This window comes from Ostrea edulis, chromosome 3 (genome assembly GCF_947568905.1).
Source record: "Ostrea edulis chromosome 3, xbOstEdul1.1, whole genome shotgun sequence".
NCBI classification, from domain to species: domain Eukaryota; kingdom Metazoa; phylum Mollusca; class Bivalvia; order Ostreida; family Ostreidae; genus Ostrea; species Ostrea edulis.
In genome coordinates, this window is record NC_079166.1 from 14,103,516 (window position 1) to 14,131,240 (window position 27,725).

General features: G+C 37.1%; 1 protein-coding gene and 1 pseudogene across 3 annotated transcripts; both read left to right on the plus strand.

Annotated features, from left to right (window-relative positions):
* The first annotated feature begins 3,361 nt into the window (after nt 1-3,361).
* Nucleotides 3,362-10,614, plus strand: LOC125674825 (2'-5'-oligoadenylate synthase 1A-like). 3 transcript variants are annotated; one of them, XM_056160148.1, is made up of 8 exons: nt 3,459-3,698; nt 3,846-3,952; nt 4,561-4,598; nt 4,819-5,220; nt 5,291-5,573; nt 9,755-9,919; nt 10,026-10,221; nt 10,402-10,614. In XM_056160148.1, exons 4-8 carry the CDS (start codon nt 4,846-4,848, stop codon nt 10,550-10,552), a joined length of 1,170 nt encoding a protein of 389 aa, XP_056016123.1. In that variant the 5' UTR covers nt 3,459-3,698; nt 3,846-3,952; nt 4,561-4,598; nt 4,819-4,845; the 3' UTR covers nt 10,553-10,614. The 3 variants fall into 3 exon arrangements, with proteins under 3 accessions (XP_056016122.1, XP_056016123.1, XP_056016124.1); XM_056160149.1 differs by having other exon boundaries at nt 4,826-5,220; XM_056160147.1 differs by having other exon boundaries at nt 3,362-3,698; nt 3,846-5,220.
* An 8,452-nt stretch (nt 10,615-19,066) lies between these two features.
* Nucleotides 19,067-20,948, plus strand: LOC130052875 (2'-5'-oligoadenylate synthase 1A-like; annotated as a pseudogene).
* Nucleotides 20,949-27,725: the final 6,777 nt, after the last annotated feature.

Genomic DNA, 27,725 nt, shown 5'->3' on the forward strand with positions numbered 1-27,725 from the left:
TCTCAAATGCAAGTTTGTGGTCTTGCTTTGTTTCGGTATAATAAACAATTTATTGCATTAATGTTTGGGAGATGTTGGCGTTGCCCTCGATTTTTCTTGGGTGAATAAATCTTCATATTTCCCTCACTATCATGCAATAAATATATATTATTATCCTTCAGAACAATACAGTCAATTTCATTGGTCGATGGCTGGTCACGTGGAGGGAGACAATTCGTGATGTCTCCCTCACGCGCAGGGTGTTGTCACCCTCTAGAAGATAACTTCTAATGGCACAAGCGAGAAAGCTCTATTAAAAAATAATTGAAAATATGCGGGATCGTTAATCATAAACTTTAGCTTCAACATTAACGCTCGTAAATAACAATCGAGAAGAAAAATATTTCCATTCTAATGCAATTTTGCATTTCACTTGATGTTTACGTTTTTGTCTTGAAATACGTTACGAAATGTTTACGTTTGACGTTATGTTTTTGCGTCATCCTACTGTGATTCCACAATTGAAAACTTTCTCTCGTTTAACTTTCTCAAACCCCAATGTTTTGCTTTCGTTAACATATAATATATCTAATAAATGTATGGCATTGAGTGTAAAACAAAATAATGTGTGTAGTTGAGGGTAACATTAATTTCAGCCCTCGAAAACTATTGAAAAGTTATCAGAATTTTCTGCAGAGAAAGTTACTATGAATTTGTGGACGTTTTAGATAAAAAAGATACATGGTAAAAGTCAATGAATATGTGGTAGTTTTTTAACATTTAAATTCTGCAGGATAATAAAACAATTATTGACTGTTTAGCAGGGAGACATCACAAATTATCAGGTCTTAGTAGGGTTATCACCCGAGGGAGCATAGGCGATAACCCTACTAAGACCTGTTAATTTGTGATGTCTCCCTGCTAAACAATCCATAATTGTAAAATATCATATATTTCCACACTATTTGATATTATGTTTGTATCATCTATAAAATAGGTATTACTTTAAAATGCCAGAGCTGAATAAAATAGCATCTGTAGATGTGAGTGTTCCTGTTGAATTGATTTTGGATACTTGGGTTTTATTTTCAGTATCATGCTTCCCTTATTTTTGATTTACAACTCCAGAAATAACTGTATCAGGATGATTACCAGTCTTACAGAGTAGGATTTGCGCCTTAGTCCTCTCCGCCTCAATGACTGGCATTAGAGTAGGGTCCCCCCGTAAAACTGTAAAAGTACCCGCGAAAACTGGGTCTAGAATAGGATTTTCCCTCGAATACTGACTCTAGAGTGAGATTTCGCCCGGAAACTGGATCTAGAGTAGTTTTACTACTGGTCAACTGCCTCTAAGGTAATAATTCCCTTCGGAAATTCCACCCCACACTAAGTTTTGGGATTCTGCTTTATTCTACCACGATTATTGTAAATATTAAACTAATGCCGAGGTCATTATTCTACGATATACCTTCATGCATAATTAATCAATGAGGAGAAAATTGACTCATTTTGCTTAAATTTCCTATTTTCATAAAGCAACAATAAGGTCGACTGATAATTCAATTTCATAATCATACAAATCAATCGATATGTGTTGTAAAACAAATTCATAAATGTTTGAAGAACATTTTTCATTCAGAGTTATCTCGAAATGTGTTTTTGAAATATACATGTATATTACTTAACCTTAGCTAACGCTTTCAAAACAACACTTCTCGATCTCTTAGGTGATCATCACGCCTATTGTCCCCGTTTACACTACTACGTCAAATAATGTGGTTGTATGATAAACAAATCATCGACTTCATGAATACTTATGTTCATTAGTCAACCAATTGGTGAGCTTCCGTGATTTGTTGTTGGAAAGAAAATCATTCGGAAGTCATTGCATGGCTGTAGCGGAATAATCCGAGGATTGCCGATTGAAAACACACTGGAAACTTTTTAGCTGTTGTAACTAATGGACGCTTCTTTGTTGACTTCACCGGTGTAATAAATTTACCATATGTGATGAAGTTAATTTTCATTTTAGTTAGTTTTTGTGGTGTTGTCTGTAAATAGTTGTTTATGCTTGTAAGGTGTTTCCGTAGTGTGAGTGTTGGTCGATAAGGCTATTTTTAGTATACCGGTTTGGTCAGGCAGAGTAGCGGCTGTTTGTCAAGCGTGCGGCCACGTTTTCATGCTGTCCAGCAGGGGTCTTTTCTTGGCAAATTCCAGAAGTTAGTCTGGGTAGCCAGGGAGACAAACATTTTACGGTGTGGGCATTGGATTTCCCCAGCCAGTAAGCTATTTTTTGTGTGAGTTATTTGCGAGGTTTCGGCTTAATTTTCTCGTGTATTGTGTTTTCAATTTTGTTGTTAACCAAGTCGCTTTGTGTATAGGTTTTAGGTTAAGTAATTGCTATTTCAGTGCAGAGGGGATTTAAGAAGCTATCTGGGCCATATCAGGCAGTACTCCCAGCGTTTCAGTAGGTGTTCGGCGTGGGAATCAGAACACGTGAGACCGCGCTGTACATGGGTGTTTCACGTGGTGGATTCGGCAATTATTTTGTGGGCCTAGTGTTCGCATTAGTTTGAAGTCGGAGTTACCCAGTATCATTGTCCAGTGAGAGACCTGTGAGTCCGGGACTGGAAGCGGAAGGGCTGTTAGTGCTGTGTTGTGTATGGAGGCCTGGTGGTGCCAAGTGTGACGTGGCGTTAAATTGAATTGTGCTGAGTAGCACAGTAAATTAACATTTTATCAAAAAGGAAATTGAGAAGTTTTGTATTTACAAAACGTAATTTACTACTGTTTAACTTTTTCTGTAGTTATCGGAATTTGCTACTATTTGAAAATTTTGTAATACATTTATTACCAGTTATATTTTCAGCCTGGAATGACATATTTGTTGTATTGACTATTGAATTGTCTTGACAGTTACACGTTATATTGATTGTCAATATTGCCAGGTTTATTATACCAATTTATATTTTCTTTCTCGGTGAGAGAGTATGGGTGTGTGTATGTGAAAGTGTGATTTCTTTGTTTTTCAAACATCTTTATATTATCTTGTTGCTAAATAAAATTTCTTTTTATTTATTCTACGATTTATCATTTTCTCTATTGCCTACACAAAATCCAAAAGAACTTCATTACACCATATGATATGCGTAACAACGCCGTTCTCGTTAGATAATTGTTCGATTAACTCTAGTCTTTCAGGTTTCAACACATCCACTTTAAATACCTCGAATTTCCTCATCAAGTTTGAGAATACGATTAAGTTTATCAACACAGAATTTACAAGCGTAACCACTGCTGTTAAAGCGGATTTCATATGACAAATACTGATAAACTTCACTTGCTTCTGTAAACAGGGACCCTGTTTATGATAAGACAGGACAATATAGAGATAGCCAGAAGAGCAACATAGTCCGTCATTACTTATCGCTCTGTCCTTAAGAACTGAAATGCTATTTCAAAAATCACCTGTCCACTCTACACAAAATCATCGAATGACAGAAGTCTTTAAAGAGCAACCCATGACTGCCTTTACACGCCTTAAGAACTTGGAGGATGTGTGCTGAGGAGCAGATAAGACAATTCATTGTCCAATGGAGCTAAAATACCGAGACCTTCAATAGTCCAGTCATACAATATCGTCTTGAAAATCAGCAGAATTGATTAAAGTCAGACACTCTGATTAGGGCTTGGGATTCCAGTAGAAATGGAAATAGAGTGTAAGTATAAAAATGATTTCAGTTTTGAAAATACAGGAGTGTATGAACTTCATTATCATGTTCTTCACGAATTGCTAACAAACTTCATGAAGTAGGTGAAGGTAACGAATCAATCTTATAACTCATATCAGCAATTATACAAAATAGATAGGTGGGCAAACACAGACCCCTGGGTACACCAGACGGGTGCCTAGAAGAAGCAAGTATCCCGTGTCGACTGGCCACACCCGCCTTGAGCCCTACATCTTCATCAGGTAAACAGAATTATCCGTATTCAAAACAAGTGTTCCAAGAGTGGCCTTACAACTGGTATGAAACACGTTGACTCAATGATAGGTTGTATAGGCAAACTAGATCGTTATAGCGATCATAGAATTTGCGAAAAGCTGACTTTAAACGAGACTGTTTCACAATTCATGCTCTTATGTATCTTTAAAAATGAAACTTCTTAAGGTTTTCAATGTACCATGACCATATATCATATGTTGTATTAAGACAATTTAAAAAGAAATTATATTATCTACAAATCATTTAGAAAAAGGTTGCATAAACTTTCTCGTTATAAACATTTGAAATAAAATCAATCATTTGTCACACATGTTTTCAGAAAATTGAATTCTTCTAATTTTACCAAGGGTAGATTGTCTCTCGTGCAAACAGATTGGCTTCTAATAATATTCACCAGTTATGTGGATTTGATCTACGCCAATTCCAATTATCATTTTACAATGATTATTTAAATTTTCATTTAAATCATTCAAAACATATCCGTGTTGAATGTCTCCAGTGTAAATACCTAATTGCTAAATTTAAACGTCTAAATATAAACACATATCTATTGTTTTCTGACAATTACTGATAGATTGATTGTAATCGTCTCATTGGGAAGAACATATTCAGGTAAGATGATTTATAATCAACTCCTTTTTTGAAAGATATTGTGTTCTGGTGAGATTTTTCATTCATTTGGATATAATTATGGCCAACTGTCAAATTTTCAAAAGATTTTGTATGAAACTTATAATCTATAACCGCCTTAATGTTCACCAGGCACGCGTTTGTTGTATATTTACCCTAAGTACCAAGTTCAAATGAACTTTGATGATGCAGGGTTGTCAAGTTTTCAGAGTACCAGCACAATTTAGAAATGGTGAGAAGGTATTCATTTAGATATCGGAGTCAACATCCTGAAATGTATCCTGAAGTCTGTGGAATATGTAAACCACAACGTCGCTTTTCGGCACCATCGCATAAAGCTCAGCATGACGAAATGAAATATAGGCCAATTCAACAACAGAGGTTCTACGATCATTCAATGCATCTTACACACAGTGGTGTTTTCTACCCGTCTTCTAGTTCTTCCGTCACCACGATAACAGCAAGTGATCTAAACACATTTGTGATGAAAGAAATCGAACCTGATACAGAATACAACAAAAGTTGTAAAGAGGTAGTTGATCAGCTTTGCCAATTCATGCAACACGATTTTCCCAATGAATTGAGACCATCAGAAATTATCAAGGTAAGCTCAAATACACAGATTAGATCAGATTATTTTATTTCAGATATCTAAATAAAATCATCCATTGCAGGGTGGATCACTTGGAAAGGGCACAGCGGTAAAGTGGAAGTCAGATGTAGATCTTGTTGTCTTTCTGGTGCGTTTTGATTCCATACTTGAGCTGCATCAAGCTATAAAAGACATTTTGGACGGGATGATATCTTCCCTCAACAGTAAAAAAGATTTGACTGTGGAGAGAACTAATGCCCACGCTGTCAAAGTCTCGCTGTCATGTCACGCCGGTCATACTCACAAGGTTGACATATTGCCAAGAGTTAATGTTCTAGGGACTAGTGTTAATCTTCTAAGAACAGGTATGTATATATTAGAACCAACATTGTAACTGTAGATCCAATAACGAATAATCAAAATAAAGGAGAAGTCCTTGATATTTTCTCTTATGACTATTTATAATGATATTAATAAAAGAATTGTCTTTATGACCATGGCCTGACCTAGGGTATGTTAAATTTACATAGAGAAGTCATTGTGCTAAAATAAACTTAATATACATCACAACCAGCCGCAAGACATCTGACCTACTGCCCGAATTGAATAGTGACCTTAACCTAATATCTGAATAAACCAGTAGGTGTGTCGAAGCTTAACTGACTGCCCTGTAATCCCTCATAGGCTGCTTAGCAGCTGCAATAACAAGAGTGATACAAGTTTAATATTTATTAATTGGATCAGAAACAGGATGCAAATTTACATATATGGTGGAAATGGTCGCATGCAAACTTTTTGTGGGGAACTGGGGAGGCGGCCAGTGTGCCAGTTTGACTACCAAAGTAGAGGCAACACAGGGGGCCCTATGTGGACATAGGTGCCCGAACCTGAACGAGTCCCCACGTTCTAAGGAAGGTAGAGATCTCACCGGTATCCTGCGTGCTACCTGGTTTAATTAGCAAGTGCGGAGCAAGCTTGTAGACCCTCCTGCACCAGCCTGTAGCATCCCCTCCCTTAGTAGGAGGTGGATGTGGCCCCAGCTATGAACTAGCTGAGAGCCCCACGAATTAAACTTTAGCAACTTATGCAAGAAATTAGTATTTTCTATGAATATCCACTGACCCTTGACCTAGTTTAATGGTCGTCTGGAGGGTACACGTGAAATACCTGCCCCCTGCTTTAGTAGTAGGTGGGAGGAGAGCCGATTTTGGCGCAGAATTAGTGATCAACTACCCCAACGCACTCCCCAGTCCGCCACAGACATTGGAACAATGTCCCCCACAAAAATTGATGTTTGTATGTTTTGTTGTTGTTTTTTGTTTTGTTTGTTTGTTTGTTTGGTTTTTTTTTACCCTTTTTCATGCATACTTGAAATTGGAGGCACTTAAACAGTGGGGTGGGTGACGTGCACCCTCATCGTCGCCCAGGGCCCGCAGGCGCGAGGGGAGATCATTTATCTCTACGCTCCCCTCTCCGAACCCCATGTGCACTCTCAAGCAATGGTTACTAAGACCAAGTTATAACCAAATTGACACATTTCGGTAATCGCTCTCAACTTGAAGATTACCTGCATTTCCTGTAATTTTCGTGGGAATATTTAAAACTTTCAGGATTTCCGACCAGTAATTAGATTGAATTCTGAAGTTGATCATTGCAAAAAGTGTAACCTTGAAGGTAATAAATTAACAACAAGGTGATCTCAATTCTGCGGGGTGGGCGACGTGCACTCTCGTCCGTGACCCAGGCCCCCTGGAGGCACAATGGGAGAGCGTTTATCTCTATGCTACCCCCTTCGAACCCCCTTGCGTACTCTCAAGCAATGGTGACTTAAGCAAGAGGTCACTGGTATTACCAAATTGACGCATTTTGATAGTGATGATGAAAGTTATAAATTATTTGAATTTCCTGGATTTTTCAAGGGAAAAGTTCTGAAATGACTATTTCAAAATGTGTAATCTCAAAGGTGACGTAAGATTAACAACAAAGTGGTCGCAGTTCAGGCGGACTATAAGACTTGTCAGCTCTGAATAACCCCCATTATGGAAAGCAAAAATTGGACAAAATTTCCTAACACCAATTTAGCAAACCATCTCCCGGTCCTACTGGAGGAAAATTACGACCCATAACTGAAACTGGTATACCTCTAAAGGATTCCGATTGATTCTGAAGAGTTTCAGCAGAAAATTCTAGAATAATTGAAGTCTGAATTCCGTCAAAAAGGATCTAACTAACTCCCAAATACTTCCGTAAAAACTAAGGTAATGATAGCATAATGGCACATTGCTAAATACCACTTTCGACGATTCCTAAGATAAAACAATAAACTGTAATGGATCAAAATTTTTGGACCGGAAATTCCTCATAAATTCGTCAAACTAATCCAACGTTCCAGAGCCAGTGAGAAGTAACCCAAACTCAGCTAAGAATTAAAATGAAGACCGATTACTCGAGCCAAAATACGAAATTTACCCAGCCCATTAACACCTCTAAGCCTCTACCCTCAAAGCCACGCCTCCTCGGAAAATGTTGGATAACAAAACATGACGCTTCCTGACGTGGTTTCTCGATTGCTGGAACCATACAAACTCCAATAAATGCTTATTGAATGAATTATGGAAAAAATTCAACGCCGAATACATCTGAGACAAAACCAGTCAATTATTTACATGAAAATGGAATGGAGTGTGATTGACTTAAAGTTAACCAAACAATAACTTTTGGTTAGGATTGACCTTGAGAATAAACAACAACAAACCGATCAACAATCTGCAAGTCCGAACTTAAATTGAGATTATGGACAATTAGGAAACAAAAACTGCAATTAAATGCAACTAATGATATGGAACTAGGGTCTCTGTGCTATGGAAATTGCTAAATATCCAAAGAACGACAAGGTGAGAATATACTGCGACTCGTACGCTGTGATGCTGGTTCTAGCACAAACCTGAAACGTGTGTACGAAATAGCATATGACGCTCCACGTCACGTACGTTGTCGGAATCATCTGTAAACTACGTAAAATAAAAAGAGGCAAATTGCTGAAATAGCAAGAATACCACGTAATTGCATAGGGATATTAAAATAGATAAGTACTATGAAGTTAATAACTCTGCATAAATTGACCAGTGAGGTCCTTGGTACCTAAAATTGTGATCGTGCGTAGTAAAAACCCGTGAACCCCTGTGGCCGTGAATAGCAATGCCTACCCTGAAACTTGGGCCCAATAATGCCTAGCAAGTAAACCTAGCGAGATAATGTAGTGGTGGCCACATTGCAAATTGAACTTCGTGGTAGGTTGAGGTCCGAGCCCCTGGTCTATGCAGTGCCGACATGGCACAATCAGGTATACCTGAACGTAAGGAACGCGACATAATGAACTGATTACAGAATGGGACGAATTAAGAGTAAGCAAGCCTTGGAATTTGTAGCATGATCTGACTATCTGGTGCCCTTTGCTTGACCGACTCGCTAGTCATGCCTATGAAAGGTCATGAAACCTACGTTAACCAAGTACCTTGAATCATGAATGGCATTTTGGCCAAATAGATACAATCAAAATTGTGCCATGTTTGTCATCGGAATACATAATAATAGAGCACCGGCAATGCTAGGTATATTAGGTGGTGTAGGACATGACCAGGATATGAATTTACATATGGCGGCTGTCAGAAGATACACACAGAAACTAAGTCTGAGTATGGTATCGCCCTATGGGCTATGTTGTGCGAGTGCTTTACCGACAGTGGTGACGATTCTATTCAGGTTGACCTTGAGAAAAGCAAGTAGCGTTCGCCCGGGATTAAACCTCCATCACCGGCTGAATGGGTACCTCCTGCATTTAAAAGAAGGGGGGGTGACCATAACGTTGCCGTGCTTCACTGCCTTGCCCTCCTAGTCTCGGACTCAAGTCCCGTGGGGATCCAGGATAGAAAGGTCCACATTACCCATTGTAGTTGTAATAGGCCGTCAAATTAAACCGCGGGTCCGAGTCACAGGTGGCATGATAAAAATCGCCGAGGCTGAGGCTCCCCGCTAAGTGGCCGAGAAAACGCCTAACTCAGGCCAAAGTTTTTCAACCCATCGCCGACAGTGGTGACGATTCCATTGTTGGAAGAGATGTTTTATTGTATTGCTTATAGAAATTAGATAGGTCACAGTTCGTTATCTTACCATGGACAAAACAAATCAAAAACCAATCGATCGGTATTGCTTCTATCTGTCCCTTTTTTTTTGGCTTCATCCTGTTGCTGTACTGGTAAAGGATTGCTTGGCTGCGTATACGATTGCACGATGTTAATAAATTAGCTCGATGGCAATGGATTGTCATCAAGAAAATCATTTTTCACAATGTGTTGAATCTAAGGTTTGAGCAGAATGAAAAGTTAACTCGTTCCCCGTTAGGCGGAATTGTAAGAGGCAAGATAGTTCGAACCAGGTTTATTTCGTAAACGGTACGAACTGTATTAGCCAATCTTAATTAATTGTGGACTATTTGATATGTATCAAATAATATTGATTAATCATTTGTCGAAAATATCTTTTACAGAAACTAAAAGAAAAATATACACGACAATGGGCGCCCAATCACCATCTTTACGTGAATACTATTCCGCGGCACTAGCCCCACTACAGATTTCTTTTGTTTCCGATGTTCCGACGAAAGTGAAAACCTTAATACGCTTGGTCAAATACTGGAGGAAAACCTGCTTTGAAGTAACATCATATGAGAAAACGTAGTATATAAATATTATCGGTACCATTTGACAAACCGTAGTCCTTTTCGTTTTAATGAATGTTTCATCGCATTTTGCATTGACAAGAGAGCACCAGGAGAAAACGACTGCCGTCCTCTTATCTTCTGGAATTGATAACAATTGGGGAATGGGAAGACGCTGGAGGATCAGTCAATTTTGACCTGATGAAAGGGTTTCTCCATGTATTGTTGGCCATTGCAGACTACAAGAGATTGAAACATGCATGGAATACTAATTATGATCCCAAACAGTACACCAGGTAATTATTTGTGTAGAATAATGTGAGAAATTATGACTAAGATAAAATTCAAATTTCATGGCACTGCGCGCATTTAGCAAAAGTAATGCACATTTGAATAGCATGGTGGATTTGAAAGATGTGTATGAATGAAAGTCTATAATAAAGTTTGAATTGTATGCAGATTTCTTTGATTTCCAGGAGTTACTCCTGCTATGTGATGGATCCAGCCAACCCCTTCAACAATGTAATGGAGCCCTGTGACTGCTGGGATCTTGTGGAGAGCAAGGCAAGACAGTTCCTTCACATGTCAGAGTTTAATGGATTATCCATCTCGAGCGGCTGGATATAAATATGATGCATGTAATTAATGTCATTTGATTAATTGCAGCTGAAAATAAAATTCAAGATTAACGTTTTATTCATTTCAGCACCTTTACAAATTGCCGTTTATTAATTCACAGTGAAATTGACTTGGGAGAATACTCCAAGAGTGTGTTGCACACATTTAGACTGGACAATACCACCACGCTATTTACGTGAATTAATAACTATAGGAAAATGGGAGGGTAATGGAAATTCTAGTAATGTTTAGCTCACCTGAGTCGAAGGCTCAAGTGAGCTTTTCTGATCAAAACTTGTCCGTTGTCTGTCGTCGTCGTCGGCGTCGTCGTAAACTTTTCACATTTTCCTCTTCTTCTCAAGAACCACTGGGCCAATTATAACCAAACTTGGCCAAAAGCATCCTTGGGTAAAGGGATTTCAAGTTTGTTCAAATAAAGGGGAGATAATCACAAAAATGCAAAAATTTGGTTGGGTCATTTAAAAATCTTCTTCTCAAGAACCATTGTGCCAGAGGAGCTGAAATTTTTATGAAGGCTTCCTGACATAATGCATATTTAAGTGTGTTCAAATCATGGCCGCCGGGGTAGGTTGGGCCAACAGTAGGGGATCAAAGTTTTATGTAGAAATATATAGTGAAAATCTTTAAAAATTTTCCTGTCAAGAACTTATGAGCCAGAAGAGCTGAAATTTATATCAAAGCTTACTGACATAGTGCAGATTCAAGTTTTTCTTTCTTCAAATCATGGCCCCGGGGGTAAATTGGAGCCACAATAGGGGATTAAAGTTTTACATATATATGGAAAATTTTTAAAAATCTTTCTGAAGAGCCAATGAGCCAGAAAAGCTGAGATTTACATGAAAGCTTACTGACGTAGTGCAGATTCAAGTTTGTTCAAATCATGACCCCCGGGGGTCGATTGGGGCCACAATAGGGATCAAAGTTTTACTTGAGAATAAATAGAGAAAATATTTAAAAATCATTTTCTCAAGAACCAATGAGCCAGAAAAGCTGAGATTTACACGAAAGCTTCCAGACATAGTACAGATTCAACTTTGTTCAAATCATAGTCCCCGGGGTAGGTTGGGCCCACAATACGGACTAAGGTTTTACATGCAAATATACATGGAAAATCTTCATATATGGGCCAAGGTAGCTCAGGTGAGCGATGTGGCCCATATACCCGAGGTATTGATTTTATGAGGTACATGTATTGAGAGCCATCGCAAACTATAAAATATTGAAGTATACATGGGATATATATTGCCTACAATATGTTTATGTAATTTTTCTTCTTTAATAGAAATAGTTTACTCAACTGTGATACAGTTCTGTAAACTTCATGCTTTATAGATACAAAGAATGGGAAAAAGCAAGTACCCACATACACTGTTAGTATGTTTGATATAAGTGAACAGTGGTCCCTCTAGATCGTTGTCAAGGGTTTTCATGAAATAGGGCTCACGGGTGTGACCGGTTAACAGGGGATACTTACTCGTCCTAGGCATCTGATCTCACCTCTGGTATATCCAGGGGTCCGTGTTTGCCCAACTATATATTTTGTATTGCTTATAGGAGTTATGAGATTGATCACCATTCGTTATCTTCACCTTTCATGTAGTTGAAACCTTAGAACACACTGTAATGGGCAGATCATTCAATGTTTGAATTTGCGAAGAATTTATGTGTATATCGAAATGGCTTTACAAAATATAACTTTCACTGGATGAATATTATAGTTAAACAAAGACACCAGAGTTGTCTGGTTGTTAATTATGCATTACTACCACAAAGTTAATTCCACAACTTAAGATATGGTCATAATTATGTTTAGAATCATGAAACATGTTATTGAAGTAAGGATTATAAAAGATGCGTCTCGTACATATTGCGTATGCACGGTTTGATAAACATGACAAATTTAAAATTGGCATCATTCCAGTAGCTATAAACACACAAGTTGATCTAATAAAGGTATTGCAAACACCGTTGCCTGCTTAGGATTGAGTATCTTGATAATTTATTCTTTTGAATCGTACATAGTGCAATCTGATTTTGAAATCAAAGCTGTTTAAACAGAAGTTAGACGGACAAGAACAATGTATGGTGGAATTTCAAAACAGATCTATAATTGGTTTGTCTGTAATTAATAGCTGATTAAGCTTTTGTACATCATGAAAACAAGATTTTGACTTGCCTATAGATGATCAAGCGATGTAGTACTACTAGTAAAGTTATTAAATACTATCACGAGGGATGGAGAACATTACATTTTTGCAAACATTTCTAGTTTGAGTATTTTAATAGAAAACACGATAATCTTGATTGTCATTGTTTGGGTAAATTATGATATGGATTAATACAAGAATACGACAAACCTCTCTGGAAGATGTTTTTAAAAGAACCTCTCTCTCTCTCTCTCTCTCTCTCTCTCTCTCTCTCTCTCTCTCTCTTGTTCATACTATGATATAACACAGCTGTACTATGATGTAATATTTTGACACCTAAGTAATCGTATATACATGTACTTTATTTAAAAGAAAAAAAATGCTTTACCCAGCCTCACGCATAGAACAGAGAAAAGCATTATGTGTATACCTTGTAATGTGCAGGCATATCGATACTTTTGTCATTCTATGTTTCGAAGAAGGAGATTGATCGAAACTGATTAAAACAATGTATGCACATGTTGAAGTTTTGTGAAGGATTTTCCATTGTAACATATGATAGCATACATAATTGAACATTTGATGTAGCAAAACAAAAATTGAGAAATATTCTGTAGTTATTAAGTTGCTAGCTTTTACTGAAGACTTAAGACGCATATATGTAGATCATAGTCAATCTTACTTAAGTGAAGAGAAATAATTCTTAAGGTAATGATACATTCTAGAAAATAATTTCTTGCATGCTTAAAATCAATTGGTTCATACATCTTGCTTTATTCGCCAATAATCTATGTACGTATTATAATGAGTACAATGTCTGTTAATTGAATATATGAAAGAAACAATCATACACTGAACTCTTCCGATAATGGTTTTTTCCGTCACAACAAAACAAGTTTATTTACAGTTTTGAAACATTGAAATGCAATGTATTTGATAGAAATTTGAAGTAATAGTTCTACTTTAGAGTTTATTGAGTACCTACATAACGTCATTATACAAGGCTAAGTTTCAAATTGGTGTTCGTGTTATAAATTTCTAACAAAACATCATTGCAATTACACACTGTGCACAAATGTTGATCATGGCCTGGGAATGTGTTGTCATTCTGATTCAGCGTCCGACAATAAATCTGCTGATCATGGGGTTGTTAAGTTTTGTGCATCCCAGATTCGTTAGTGACCTCAGATTATATACTAGCGGAAAAAGAATATGTGCATTATTTTATATATGAAAAAAAAAATATAGAAAAAACAATGAACAAGTCTTATTTTTATAATACTGTTAACAAATGTATTCGTTGCAAGATTTCATGATCCATTAATGTTAACGTCGAATAACGTCCACTTCAGCACACTCGAAATACACTGGTATTCGAACTTGAATTAAGAAAGTTAATAACGCGTGTGCCCACCATTTGCATTCACGTATGCTTGACAACGGCGCCTCATTCATGCCACTAAAGTGTTCAGAAATGCTTGAGGGATGTTGTTCCTGATGTTGGTTTAAGCCTTGGCTAAATCAGGCAATGTCACTGACTGATTTGGTAAACGGCATAGACGTCGGACAATTTGTAGAGGGGCCCTTCCACGTGCTGTTATTTAAGCCCACACCATAACGCTACCTTCACCGAATTGTCGACGTTGCACAACACAAGCGTCCTGGTACCGCTCCCCAACGCGATGATACACTCTACAACGGCCGTCACTGCTATCCAAATTAAATCTGGATTCATCAGTGAACAGAATATTGGCCCAGTCCTGTATTCTGGATCGCAGATGTCGTCTACACCACGCTAGTCTAGCGATACGATGACGTTCAAGCAGTATTGGACGCACCGCTGGACGTCTTTGTCTGATGTTGTGCTCGCGCAGACGATTACGCACAGTTCTTGGACTGATTGGTCAAAGTCCAGGAATGCTACGAGTAGTCAAACTTGCTGTCTGGAAACGATTTTCCAGGTACACAAGTCTAATGTGGTTGTCCTATCGACGCGATGTTACGCGATGACACCCAGAACATGGTCAACCCCGAGTGTTACCAGATTGTTGGAAACGACTCCATAATGACTGAATGGTGTTCCGATGAACTCCAAAGTGTCTTGCTTCGATAGTTTTGCCATTCCAGCTTGAAGCATCCCGACTACAGATTACGTTGGTTTTTGCTGAGTCGTGGCATGACAGAAGTGTAAATTTTGTCAAAACTAAAGTGCTTTATTTAGTGTCCAAACAAACCTTTTGCACTTCTTACTCCAAACAGTATTGGCCAGTAAACCTCGTGCGTACGAACACTTTAATAAAAAATATGTGTTCACTAACCATGAAAAAATCCGTGTATCTGCGTCGGGTACTATCCGATATTGTTAAAAACATCACCTTTATCAAATGTTTAGATTTCATAAATATAAACAATAAATATAGAAAAATTTATCTAAATTTTATAATGCACAGTTTCTTTTTTCCGCTAGTATATTATATTACGCCTATTGGCCGCGGTATGAATACTCTCACGCCGTTTGGAAACTCGTGAAAACCCCGCGAAACACCCACCTTTCCTCTTTAGTTTTTAATATTTGTGTGGTTTAACTCGTTGCGCGCACGCTTTCTCTCTAAATACGTAAATGAACAAACACGCAAACAAACAAATAAATGAAACCGATGTGCTTAGTCCCATATAACATACATACAAACAGCTAAATCAGTTCACAAACACCAGAAAGACAGTCGAAAATAGTTCGCTATATTTACAGCTCGCGGCGCATTGAGCTCGTGATCAAGATATTTCATGTTACGGTAAGCACATGCCAGGAATACATGTAACCCACATATCAGTTCACAAACACCAGAGATATTACAGAGTTGCTGAAAATTGTGCACAGCTCGCGGCGCTTTAAGCTCTCATTCCAGAATTCTCATTTCTGGGGAGGCAAATGAGAGGGTTATTTGTAATCTACATACAAAATCTCAGCCCGGTCAACAAACATAAGATATATGAGTGCGGACAGACAGGCAAATAAACCAATTGAAACCTATGTACCCCCTCTATAAGAAATGAAATAACTTCTGTGTAATCTATCCTAACAGCGCCAATAAAATATTGGCGGGAGAATATTTAGGACGGGCGACGATTTGGGGTGTACTATAGTACATCCCAAATTTTCGCCCCTAATGATAGTGCAATTGTTTCCCAAATCATCGCCCCGGCAATTCCTTGATAAATCATTTCTCTGTAAAAAAGAAATAAAGAAATGCTACATATATATTCGTACATTATACATGTATAATGAAGTTCAACACTGAACTATTAATTTAAATATGATGCCGATGAGCGAACTTTTGAACCACGAAAAGTTTATCTCGACAGAAAGTGTATCTTTGTTAGCAAGGAACGTCACAAAATACTAAAATAAAGGCTATATCCTTATATGCACAAAATCATAGCAAAAGCCAATAAAACACTATCAATGAAATCAGTGTATAATTTAGAATAAAGATTCAACAGAAATTGTTTGTCCGCTAAGGATGTCATCTATATCCTTAAAGCTGAAGCCATGACCTTAAAAATGTTTCTATAGTATCAACATCAAGACTGTCATAATCCAGAGCTCAACTATATAGATAAAATAAAGTATCAGCTGGTGTGCTACACCCGAAAGTTGATAGAAAGTATGCAACAACTGAAATTTATTATAAACGGGATGATTTCAGCATTTCCATCATCAACTTCCCATATCTATGTACCAATATTCTATTATCAGCTGCGTATGGTGTTTATATCTTTGAAACCACAAAAACCGAGGCCCCTATTACAGCAGGTGTGACACGATAAAGATTCTTCCTTGCTAAAATGCTGTAAGCGTCGAGAATAGGCTTATTTTGCAACCCTCCGCCGGTAATGGTGACGTCTCAATATGAATGAACAACTCTCGAGAGGCACGTTAAATGATATTAATTAACGAATTCCATACAAAATAACTTGTTCTGCATATGAGCAGTTATTTTTAGATAGAGACAGGCTACTGAAAACAAGTTGATGTTGTATGGGTTTCAACAGTCTCGTTTAAATTCAGCAATTCTATGGTCGTTATAGCGTTTTAGTTCGTCAATACAACCTATCATGGGGTTAAATGCTGTCTGACGTGTGTTTGGCAGTTCTTGGCACACTGATAATTACTATGGATTACTCCGTTTATCTGATAAAATTATAGGGTTCACGGCAGGTGTGACCGGTCGACTGGGGATGCTTACTCCTCCTAGGTACCTGATCCCCCTTCTTGAAACCCCTGTAACATCAACATGTTTGTTTGTATCCCAGATGCAGAAGATGTTGTTTATCACATCAGTTGAGACAAAAAAACTATATGCTGGTGATAATAGATTGTTGCTACATAGACAGGGGCCGTAAATTATTGATTGATGGTATCTTGTTTGAAGTCTCATTTGAGAATTTTTCACTCATATGGAGACGTTATCAAGATCGTTGAAGGGCTTCAAATTTAGGACATTCCTCGGTGCTGACGGCCATTGAGCAGTGAAGGTTCTTTAGCGTGCCACACCTACTGTGACACGGGGCATCCGATTTTAAGGTCATCTCTGAAGACCCGTAACATTCACACCTGATGTGGAGAGTTTGACGATGGGACTGGCACTGCCTGTTTTAACGACTTGGGTCTGTCGCGGCCGGGATTCAAACCTGGCCTTCCGCATGTGGGGCGAACACTCTATCCTCTAGACCACCACAGAGGTGGAACATTGACGATGGAGAAGCTGAAATCAACCCCTTTGTCATAAAGTTGAGTTGTTAGTTTTCTGTTCACATCTATCTTCAGTAAATATTTAAACATGAAGCAGATGTGGAAGACCCCGATGTGTCTGTTAGTTTGAGTTTACTGGGTGTTGAGTTGCCAGTTTTCTATTAACGACTACTTTCAATAAAATATCTAAGTATGAAGCAGAAGTGTACGACTCTGTGGTGTCTTTTCTTTCGAGCTCACAGAGATATATCGAATCGACATACATATATGAATGAAACTTAAAATGGTTACTGTTAATAGCTAAAACGCCATCGATATATCTCAATGTTGAGTTGAAGGCGCCAGCAACAGATCTGTCCTGATTGTGCTACTTTTGAATAAATTATGTCTCGTAATAATATAAAACAGGTCAACTGATAAAGGGGTGCAATTCGCACCCATCGACATCAAAACAGACTGTTCACCATATACTACGAATATTTTGTCATTGAGGATCTCCAGTATCTTAATATCAACGTCACAGGTCTTGTGTGTAGAATCAGAGTGGTGTTTAACAAAATAATCTTTTTTTGAATAGCTACTTTTTTTTTGAAGAAGCAACAGCTTATGATGTCAAAAGGCAATTTTTAATGTATTGCGAGGAATGGTCATGTAAATTGTTGAAATTTCATACGTTTGGTGTTGTTGGTTTGAGAAAAGTTTGTGTGATTAATTTACTAAACGTTCTTTAGTAGTTTGTAAAATTAACTTTTGGTTTACACCACTTCTGATATATGTAAAACTTGTACGGTACCGATTTTGATGCACCAGATGCGCATTTCAACACATAATGTCTGTTCAGTGATGCTCAAGCCCAAATTTCGGAAAATCGAAATAACAATAAACTTGTAAGAGCTAAGAGGAAAACTAAAGTGCCAAAACTGGAGTCAAAGTTGTTCAAGGATAGAGCTATGAAAGAAGGAGATAATCCTTGATTTTGAAATGGATTTCTAAATTTTACCCCAGCAATTAAATATACATCCGTATTTTCAAACTAGTAACGAAGTACTTAGCTACTGGGCTGTAGAGACCCTCGACAATTTCATTTTGTCGAAAAGACACGTAGTGCATATTTGTACAATACCAGAGACCGCATAGTTACCACTGTGCAATCTGTATTGGTGTCTTCAAAGTAAATACCAATTGCAAGTTGTTAGATTTAAATATTTGAATATAAACACACCTCATCCAGTGTTTTCCGAAAACAAATTATATTAAAAGGAAATAACCTCACAGGGAAGTAAAATCCTATTATTCTTATTGCTTGGGGATTGTTTTCTTGTGAGACGTACTTTTAATTTCAATTCGGATATAATAATTTCCAACTGTGAAACTTTCAAAACGATTGCTTATAAAACTGATAATCATTGGTTGATAAACACAAGCCATGATGATCATCAAATTTAAATATATCGTTATTGTATCTTGGTTACCATGTTACTTAGTAATCGACTTTGATGATCTGAGTTTTGAAAGTTTGGAAATATTTTTTTCATTTAGAATACCGATACTGCCTGACAATGGTGAGGGGATGTTTTTGCTGAGCGGAGATTAAATCCGAAAATGTTTCCCGAAGTCTGTGAAATATATCGACCACAACGTCGCTTTAGGAGACCAGAGGATAAAGCTAATTACGGCAGCACAAAACATGGTGAGATACAACAACAAAGGTTCCATTCTTATTCAATGCATTTTGCACACAGCAGTGTATCGTACGCACCATCCAGGTCTTCCCTCAACACAGCAACATCAAGCGATCTAAACGCATTTGTGAGAAATGAAATCGAACCTGATACAAAGTACAACGCCAGTTAAAAAGCGGTAGTTGATCGTCTTTGCCAATTCATGAAAAATAACTTTCCCGATGAATTGAGACCATCAGAAATTATCAAAGTAAGGTCACGCATACGGATTAGAATAAGCATGGTATTTATCTTATCTAAGATATAGAAATAAAAAGAAAAATCATATGTATGAAAATAAAAGATATCCATTACAGAGTGGGTCTCTTGGAAAGAGCACAGCGGTAAAGGGAAAGTCAGATGCGGACCTTGTTGTATTTTTGCTGCGTTTTCACTCCATATCTGTCCAGTGCGACGCTCTAAAATGAATATTAGACATGATGAAGCTTTACCTCGGCACTCACGGTGGTTGTACTGTGGAGGGAACTACTGCCCACGCTGTCAACGTCTCGCGGCCATGTCACATCGGTCATACTCATGACGTTGACATACTGCCAAGTGTTAATGTTCTAGGGACAGGTATCTATTTAATGGAACCAACAATATGTGCATTGTAATTACAGAACCAGTACTGCATAATCGGAATAACGGAGTGTCCCCGATATTTTCACTGTTCAATGAATATTTATTATGATAATCAGTTTTAGAAAATGTCAGAATTGTTTGAAGATTAACATTAAATTTTACAGGAACTAAAAGAGAAATTTACAAGACGATGGGTGATCGATCAACATCTTTACTGGATTATTATTCCGCGGCACTAGCCAAGCTGCAGATTGCATTTGTTTCCGATGTTCCGACGAAAGTGAAAACTTTGATACGCTTGTTGCAAGGTGAAGATAACGAACAGTGATCAATCTCATAACTCTTATAAGCAATACAAAATAGATAGTTGGGCAAACATGGACCTTTGGACACACCAGAGGTAAGATCAGGTGCCTAGGAGGAGTAAGCATCCCCTGTTGACCGGTCACACCCGCCGTGAGCCCTATATCCTGATCAGGTAAACGGAGTTATCCGCAGTTAAAATCAGTGTGCCAAGAACGGCTTAACAATCAAATACTGGAGCAAAACCTGTTTTGAAGTAATGCCATGTGAGGGATCATAGAGAAGACGAATGCTATCATTTGAGTTAACGTTAGTCATTTTTACTTAAATGAATGTTTCATCGCCTTTTGTATTGACAGGAGAGTGCCGGGATACAACGACTGCCGTCCTCTTATCCACTGGAATTGATAACAATTGCGAAATGAGAAGACGCTGGAAGACCAGTCAACTTTGACCTGTGAAATGGGTTTTACCATTAACTGCTGGTCATTGCAAACTACAAGAGCTTGAAATTTGTATGGACTACTAATTACAATCCCGACAAGTACATTAGATGACTGTTTTCACAGAATAATGTGAGAAATTAAGGTTAAGTTACTTCAAATTTCTTGGAACGAGAGTCATGAAAAAGTAATTTACATTTGAAGAACATGACGTATTTGAAAAATGTATATGAATGAAGACCTAGAATGTTGAATTGTATGCAAATTGATTGGGTTTTCAGTGGTGACTCCTGCTATGTGATGGATCCAGCCAATCCATTCAATAATGTAATGGACGCCTCTAACTGCTGGGACCTCGTAGAGAGCAACGCAAGACAATTCTTCCGCAAACCGCTGTTTCGTGAATTATCCACCTCAAGTGGCTGGACCTAAATATATTGCATGTAACTACATATTGTACTGCTATTTGCTTTATTGCAATTTGAAATAAAATCCAATACTACTATTTTCATTCATTTCAGCTCCTTAACAGATTCTGGTGCTATCAATTTACAGAGATACTAACTTGGCGTAGGAATATAATCGAAGAGGGTATTGCATATATTTATCCTTGACACTACCGTCATGCTATTTTTAAACGTGAATCACTAACTACATGAGAGTGGGACGATAATTCAAATTCTAGTTTGATATTGACGTAGTGGTAGAATTCGAGCACACTGTAATACATAGTGCTGATTTTATAGTTGTTGCCTCTGATCATTCAGCGTTTGCATTGGCAATGAATTTCCACATAACTGGCTTCACAAAATAGAACATTATGGCAATTAATGCAAAAGTTGACATGTTGTTAATTACATGTATGCATTACTACTGCTTAGTAAATTCTAAAGATTAAGATATGATAATAATTTTATAAATATTTTAAATCCATGAAGCATGTTATTGAAGGAAGGTCTATTGCGATTGATGCACTTTCTGTTTTCGCACACTTTAATAAACCTGACAAGTTAAAAACTGGCATCATTCCAGGTGCTCTAGACATACCTTGTATATCAAGATCCATTAAGTTTTTGCCCACAAAAAGTTGATTTGATAAAGGTATTTATAAACTCTTTGTATGCTTGATTATCTTGAGAATTCATTATGTAATATGATTTTTAAATCAAAGCTCTGGATATACCAGAGGTGGAATCAGGTGCCTAGGAGAAGTAAGCATCCCCTGTCAACCAGACACACCCGCCGTGAGCCCTATGTCTTGATCAGATAAACTCAGTAATCCGTAGTCAAAATCAGTGCGCCAAGAATGGCCTGACAATTGGTAAGAAATACGCCAGATAGCGTTTGACTCAAATATTTGTGGCATTGCCAAACATCATTATAACGACCATAGAATTCGCCAAATACTTATTTTATTCGCGATTGTTGAAACCCCTGCACCATCAACTTGTTTGTCAGTATCAGAAGCCTACCTTGATTTTAAAACTAATCATACACAGAACCAGCTCTTGCGTATCGAATCAGTTGAAATGTACATATATAAACACCATAAGCAGGTGATGATGGAAATTCAATATTGCTACATAAATATGCGAAGTTGACGATAGAGAAGCTGAAATCATCCCGTTTGTCATAAAGTGGAGTTATTTGTTTGCCTTTGGTATTGATTTTCAATAAATAAAATGGTAGTGGCAACATGTGTGTTCGTAATTCCCAATCATTACACAATCATGCCTTATATCTTCTCCATCGTCAACTTCTCATATTTATGTAGGAATATTCCATTATCACCTGCATATGGCGTTTATATCTCTCAACTGATTCAATACACAAGAGCTTGTTCTGCGTATGGTCAGTTTTCAAATCGAGGAAATCTACTGACAAACAATTAAGTTGATGGTGTAGGGGTTTCAACAGTCTCAATAAAAGGTAGCATTTCGTAAATTATATGGTCGTTATAACGATCTAGTTTGCCAACACAACGTATCATTGGGTCAAATGCTGTCTGACGTGTTTCATACCGATTCTTGTCACACGTTCTTGTCACACTTATTTTTGACTACAAGTGACTCTGTTTACCTGACTAATATTTTATTTGGAAATACAATCTGTCGATAGGTCGAATGCCGTCTGACGTATTTCATGCCAATTGTTAGGCTGTTCTTAGCACACTGATTTTGACTACGGATAACTCCGTTTACCTGATCAAGATGAAGGTTTCACGGCGGGTGTGAAAGGTCGATAGAGGATGCTTACTCCTCTTAGGTACCTAATCCCACCCCTGGTGTATTCAGGGCTCCGTGTTTGCCCAAATATCGATTTTGTATTGCTTATAGGAGTTATGGGATTGATCACTGTTTGTTATCTTCAACTTTCATGTATAGTATATCGCAATAATATATCGCAGGGTAAATGAATATAACATGAAACAAAGTAGACTGTTTGTATCTATATCCTTAACTATTGACTGCATTTTTCCAACTCGTTATATTGTATATTTCCGCACTATTTGTGTTTGTATTGTCTATGAAAAAGGTATTACTTTTAAATACCAGAGCTGAATAAATAGCATATGTACATTTAAGTGAGTGTTCTTGTAGAATTCATATTGGGTATTTACATTTTATTTTCAGCATCATACTTCCTTAGTTTTGATATACAACTGCAAGTATAACTTATCAGGATGATTACCAGTCTTACAGAGGAGGATGTTCGCCTCTCCCCTTCAATAACTGGCATTAAATATGAAATTGTCTCTGAAGTACAATCCCCCTGAAATCAAGGTCTAGAGTGGGATTTTACCCCAGAATACTGACTTTAGAGTGAGCTTTTCGCCCGGAAAACTGCCTCTAGATAATTGTTACCTCTATTTAACTGCATCAAAAGTACGATTTCCCTATGGAAATTCCACTTCAGAGTAAGTTTTTTTTTGGGGGGGGGATTCTGTTGTATTCTTCCATGGCAATTGCAAATATGAGAAAATTGATACTCATCTCGCTTCCACTTTATATTTTGCTAATGCAACAATAAAGTTGATGACTGATAATTCGATTTCAAAATCATAAACGTTAATCAATATATGTTGTAAAACAAATTCCTAAATGACTGAAGAATACTTGTCATTAAGTATTATAAACCAATCGTCTGCATTCCGAGAGCAACATGGCGATGCACAAACAATTTTGTCTTGAACTGTGTATTCAACGCAGTTGATATAATCCGTTAACATCCAACTAAGTACTTGAAACATTGTTTTTCAAAATAGATTTAGAATACCTTTATCATCTCACATTTTTCGTAAGCAAGAAAAAAGGCATCAAGCTACACAGTTTCAGAAACTGCCGTGACGTCACAATGACTTAATTCGTAGTGATATAGAAAAACTGACATAATCAGAGAAGTACATCACATAATGATAAATGGACAAGGCATGATGCTGAATGCATATGATATAATGATTAGCGCACATGCCATAATGAGAAGAGCACATGACATGATGAGAAAATCACATCACATAATGATGTATACACATCACTCATCGGAAGGCAGTTAAGGCTTTCATAGAAAACGATCGGTTGTATATTTCTGAGCCCTAGTCGAATTCTTAAGTATACACGTATATAATGAAATTTACCCAAATGACAAGTTTTCTTTCTCATTGAAATCCCAGTCAATGTCTCTTTATATATACACTAAATTCCTACACATAATTCAAACATTTCAATGGTAAATTATCACAACGTCAACTTTTTGAGCTATGCAAGAATTGGTTTGAACGTAATTTATTGTAATATAATTATAAAGGGATCGGGCACAGGTTTTTAAACAATTAGACCGCTCTCTCTGTACGGAAGAATTGCCCACACATCTTTTAATGCACATGAATATATATGATTCGCGCTTTGAACAAGTGATTCTTCTTGAGCGGCAACTAATGATAGAGTACATATACCTGGCAAGTTTCTGCCAAGAGCAAAGCCAACGAAGACACAGCTGAGCAAGCATTAGGGCCTATAAAGTGCTAAACTTACAGGCAGCAGTTGATGATACATGGATCTGTTCTCTCAATATCATAAACAAATTCTAGATACAATGAAACATTATATCGTCCCTTACGATGGATGTACTGTGAAGGAAACATCGGCCCACACTGTCCAATCTCTCTGTTATGTAGTGCTGACCACATCCATGACGTGGATATATAACGCATAGCGAAATAAACATATTCTAGACCGTGCCGAGTTTCATTTCGATTTGCGAACTCAATGCAATAAATGGTGAACACGTTTTGTTTTAGTTTATAATACAATATACAGTTTGAATTTCTACAGTAATACATTAATAGAAAATGACTTTATAATGCATATATTCAGAAAATATATTTGATCTCAAGTTATGGCAGGTTCAACAAACATTTAATCGATTATGGGTTGTGAATCCACAGCTTTACGTGAACATCACCTAATAGCTTTCCCTCCACCCCTACAGATTACTTTTGGTTTGAAAGTTCCGAAAGAAATGTAAACTTTGATAGGTTTAATAAAATGCTATAGAAACACTATTTTGAAGCAACGACCTAATTACGCAAATATACGGAAAAACGTTGTTAGTTGAGATTTTCAATTCATCTTCACTTTATCACTGTCACCTAATTTTGCTTTCCTGTCTACTGATTGACAGATCAGGCAAGAAAACCGACTGCTGTCCTCTTACTTGTTGGAATTGATAATCAAGGGGGTGGAATGTGTGTTAGTTGATTGGTTGTATATTGTTTAACGTTCATTCTTTTCATTCTCATGGAGACGTCACCATTGCCGATGATGGGCTGTCAAATTTAGACGTATGCTTGACGCCTACGGCCTTTGAGCAGGGAGGGATCTTTATCGTGCCACACCTGCTGTATATGTGTAACGCTGGACCTTGGTTCATGCAGTCTCGTTAAACGGAATTCCCCATTTAGACGCCTCTTACGGCAAACAAGGGGTACTGATGACCTATTTTAACCCGTGTTTCCACTGGAAAGAGGAAGAAAATGATATGTTACCTTATATTAACTGATAACTGCTTTTGTTTTAAACAAATATTTTCAATAAAAGATGTCGATTTTAAAACTACCGATTTAAATCTAAAGCTAGGAAACCCTCCGTCTTCAATAAAGGAATTTATCTTGAATTTTCGATGATTTTTCATTCTGAGTGTTAGTTCCAGCCTACCCGTATAACAATGTGATGATGGACTGTGACTACTGAGATTCCCAATTACATTGCTGTTGCTGATAGAACCAAACGATTCCTTGCCACGCTGCGATTTAATGTATTATACAGTTCTACTGGTTGGTAGATAATTAACTTTATATTCTTTATAGGTTGACATGATCATAACTTATTGTAATATTTTAGTCAGCGCTTAAATGTTCAGGTATCCATTGATAAATTCCATCAGTGTAAATGGTTATCCAGAGAGTGACCTGCCAGTGATATGGAACTTGATAGAAAATGTCTCTCAGCAAGTCACTATTTATTATTTTCGAGTATAGAAATTGTAAGTGTAGTGCTGCTAAGTATAAATCTACAACAATTAACAGTTCTGCACGATTCATGGAGCGAAAACATGTCTCATATGATTGTAGTCGTAATACGCTCAATATTCAATGCATAGTTCCCCTGTAAAATACGTGATATGGAACCTGAAATGATACGGGGACAGAAAAAGTTTTTCACCAAGTCGCTATTGTATAGAGATTTAAAATGTAGTGTCTGTAATGAACAGTTCTGTACGATTAATGGAGAGAAATATGTTTAATAATTAATATGATTGTAGTCGTAATACTTTCATTATTCGTTGTATGGTTCCCATGTAAAGCATGTTACACTGTACATGTTCAGTCCCGTTAATTGATATCAAAGGCTACGCACAGGCATATATAATGTACATTCAAGCTTTAATATTTGATGGTCACACACTGATTCTGCGTGGATCGTTAGTTCATTATTCTTCTTTATATGTGATATGAAATTGGTTGTATGCACAGAATAGAACGCTTTATATTTCAAATTGTGAAACATGTCATTAAAGGAGTGCTTATGTAATCAGCGCGCGTAGTATTGTTGTGTATTGGGTGATATCTGCTGGGTTTGGCAAAGTCCATTTACAGTGATAAACTTTAACCGATTGGCATACGCCCACTTGCTAAAACAGGTAAGGAATTTAGAAACATACGATATAACACCGATAAAATACTATTTCATAACATTATATGATAGTAAATTAACAGACATTAAATTTCTGTTGCGTGATTAATCATCTAGTGAAAATAAACTAAAACAAGTTATGTAAATTGTACATATAATGGGAGTTTGAAAAGAAAGATACAACTGAATGGAATAAACAGTGATCGCTCTTTCTATCTAACAAAATGCAAAGTTTATTTCATACATTCACAAAAACTTTATGGCGCTTAAATACATTTTTAAAAATCATATTGCAATTATTTATGAATTTAAACACAATACTTTGTGAATATATGTACTACATTGCCTTTTTAAAACGCAAAGTATTACGTTTATTGCAAAATATTTACATTCACTTTTTAATTCTGTGATAAAATGCATAGTGAGTTTTGAAGGATATTTGCCTACCTCGTATAACTGCAAAGATCGAATCACTATAAATCTGTTAGGCGTATGAAAACTGTCGAACACGTCGTCTAGCATCTCGGACCACAGGAACTGATGATGTTGTAATAATAATAGTAGGTGGTATATACCATACCACTTATTAATAAAATTCTCATTACCCCTTATCAGGAAGTGGAATGGTATAGACCCTTACTATTGTAATTGTAATTAAAAGATTTATATAGCGCCCTATCAACATTAGTTCTCTAAAGCGCTTTACAAATGTGAAAGAAAACAAAATTACCACTTCCTGTCCTCGGTCGCACGTGTACAAAATGAAAACAAAGCTTTGTTACCAATCCCCGTCTCATACAGCATAAGTGCACCTCATTATATGCCTAGATAAGTTGATTTTACCTCTAATGTGGTTAACATACCAAACAAAAAAAAACAAAAACAAAAAAATTAAAGTGCGAGATTTTTCAACAATTCTTCTTCAGTAATTGTACTTTCAATTTCTTGAAATGCTAACATGGCCGACTGGCACCTATAATTACTATACCTACGCTGTTTACAGTTAGATAAATTTCAA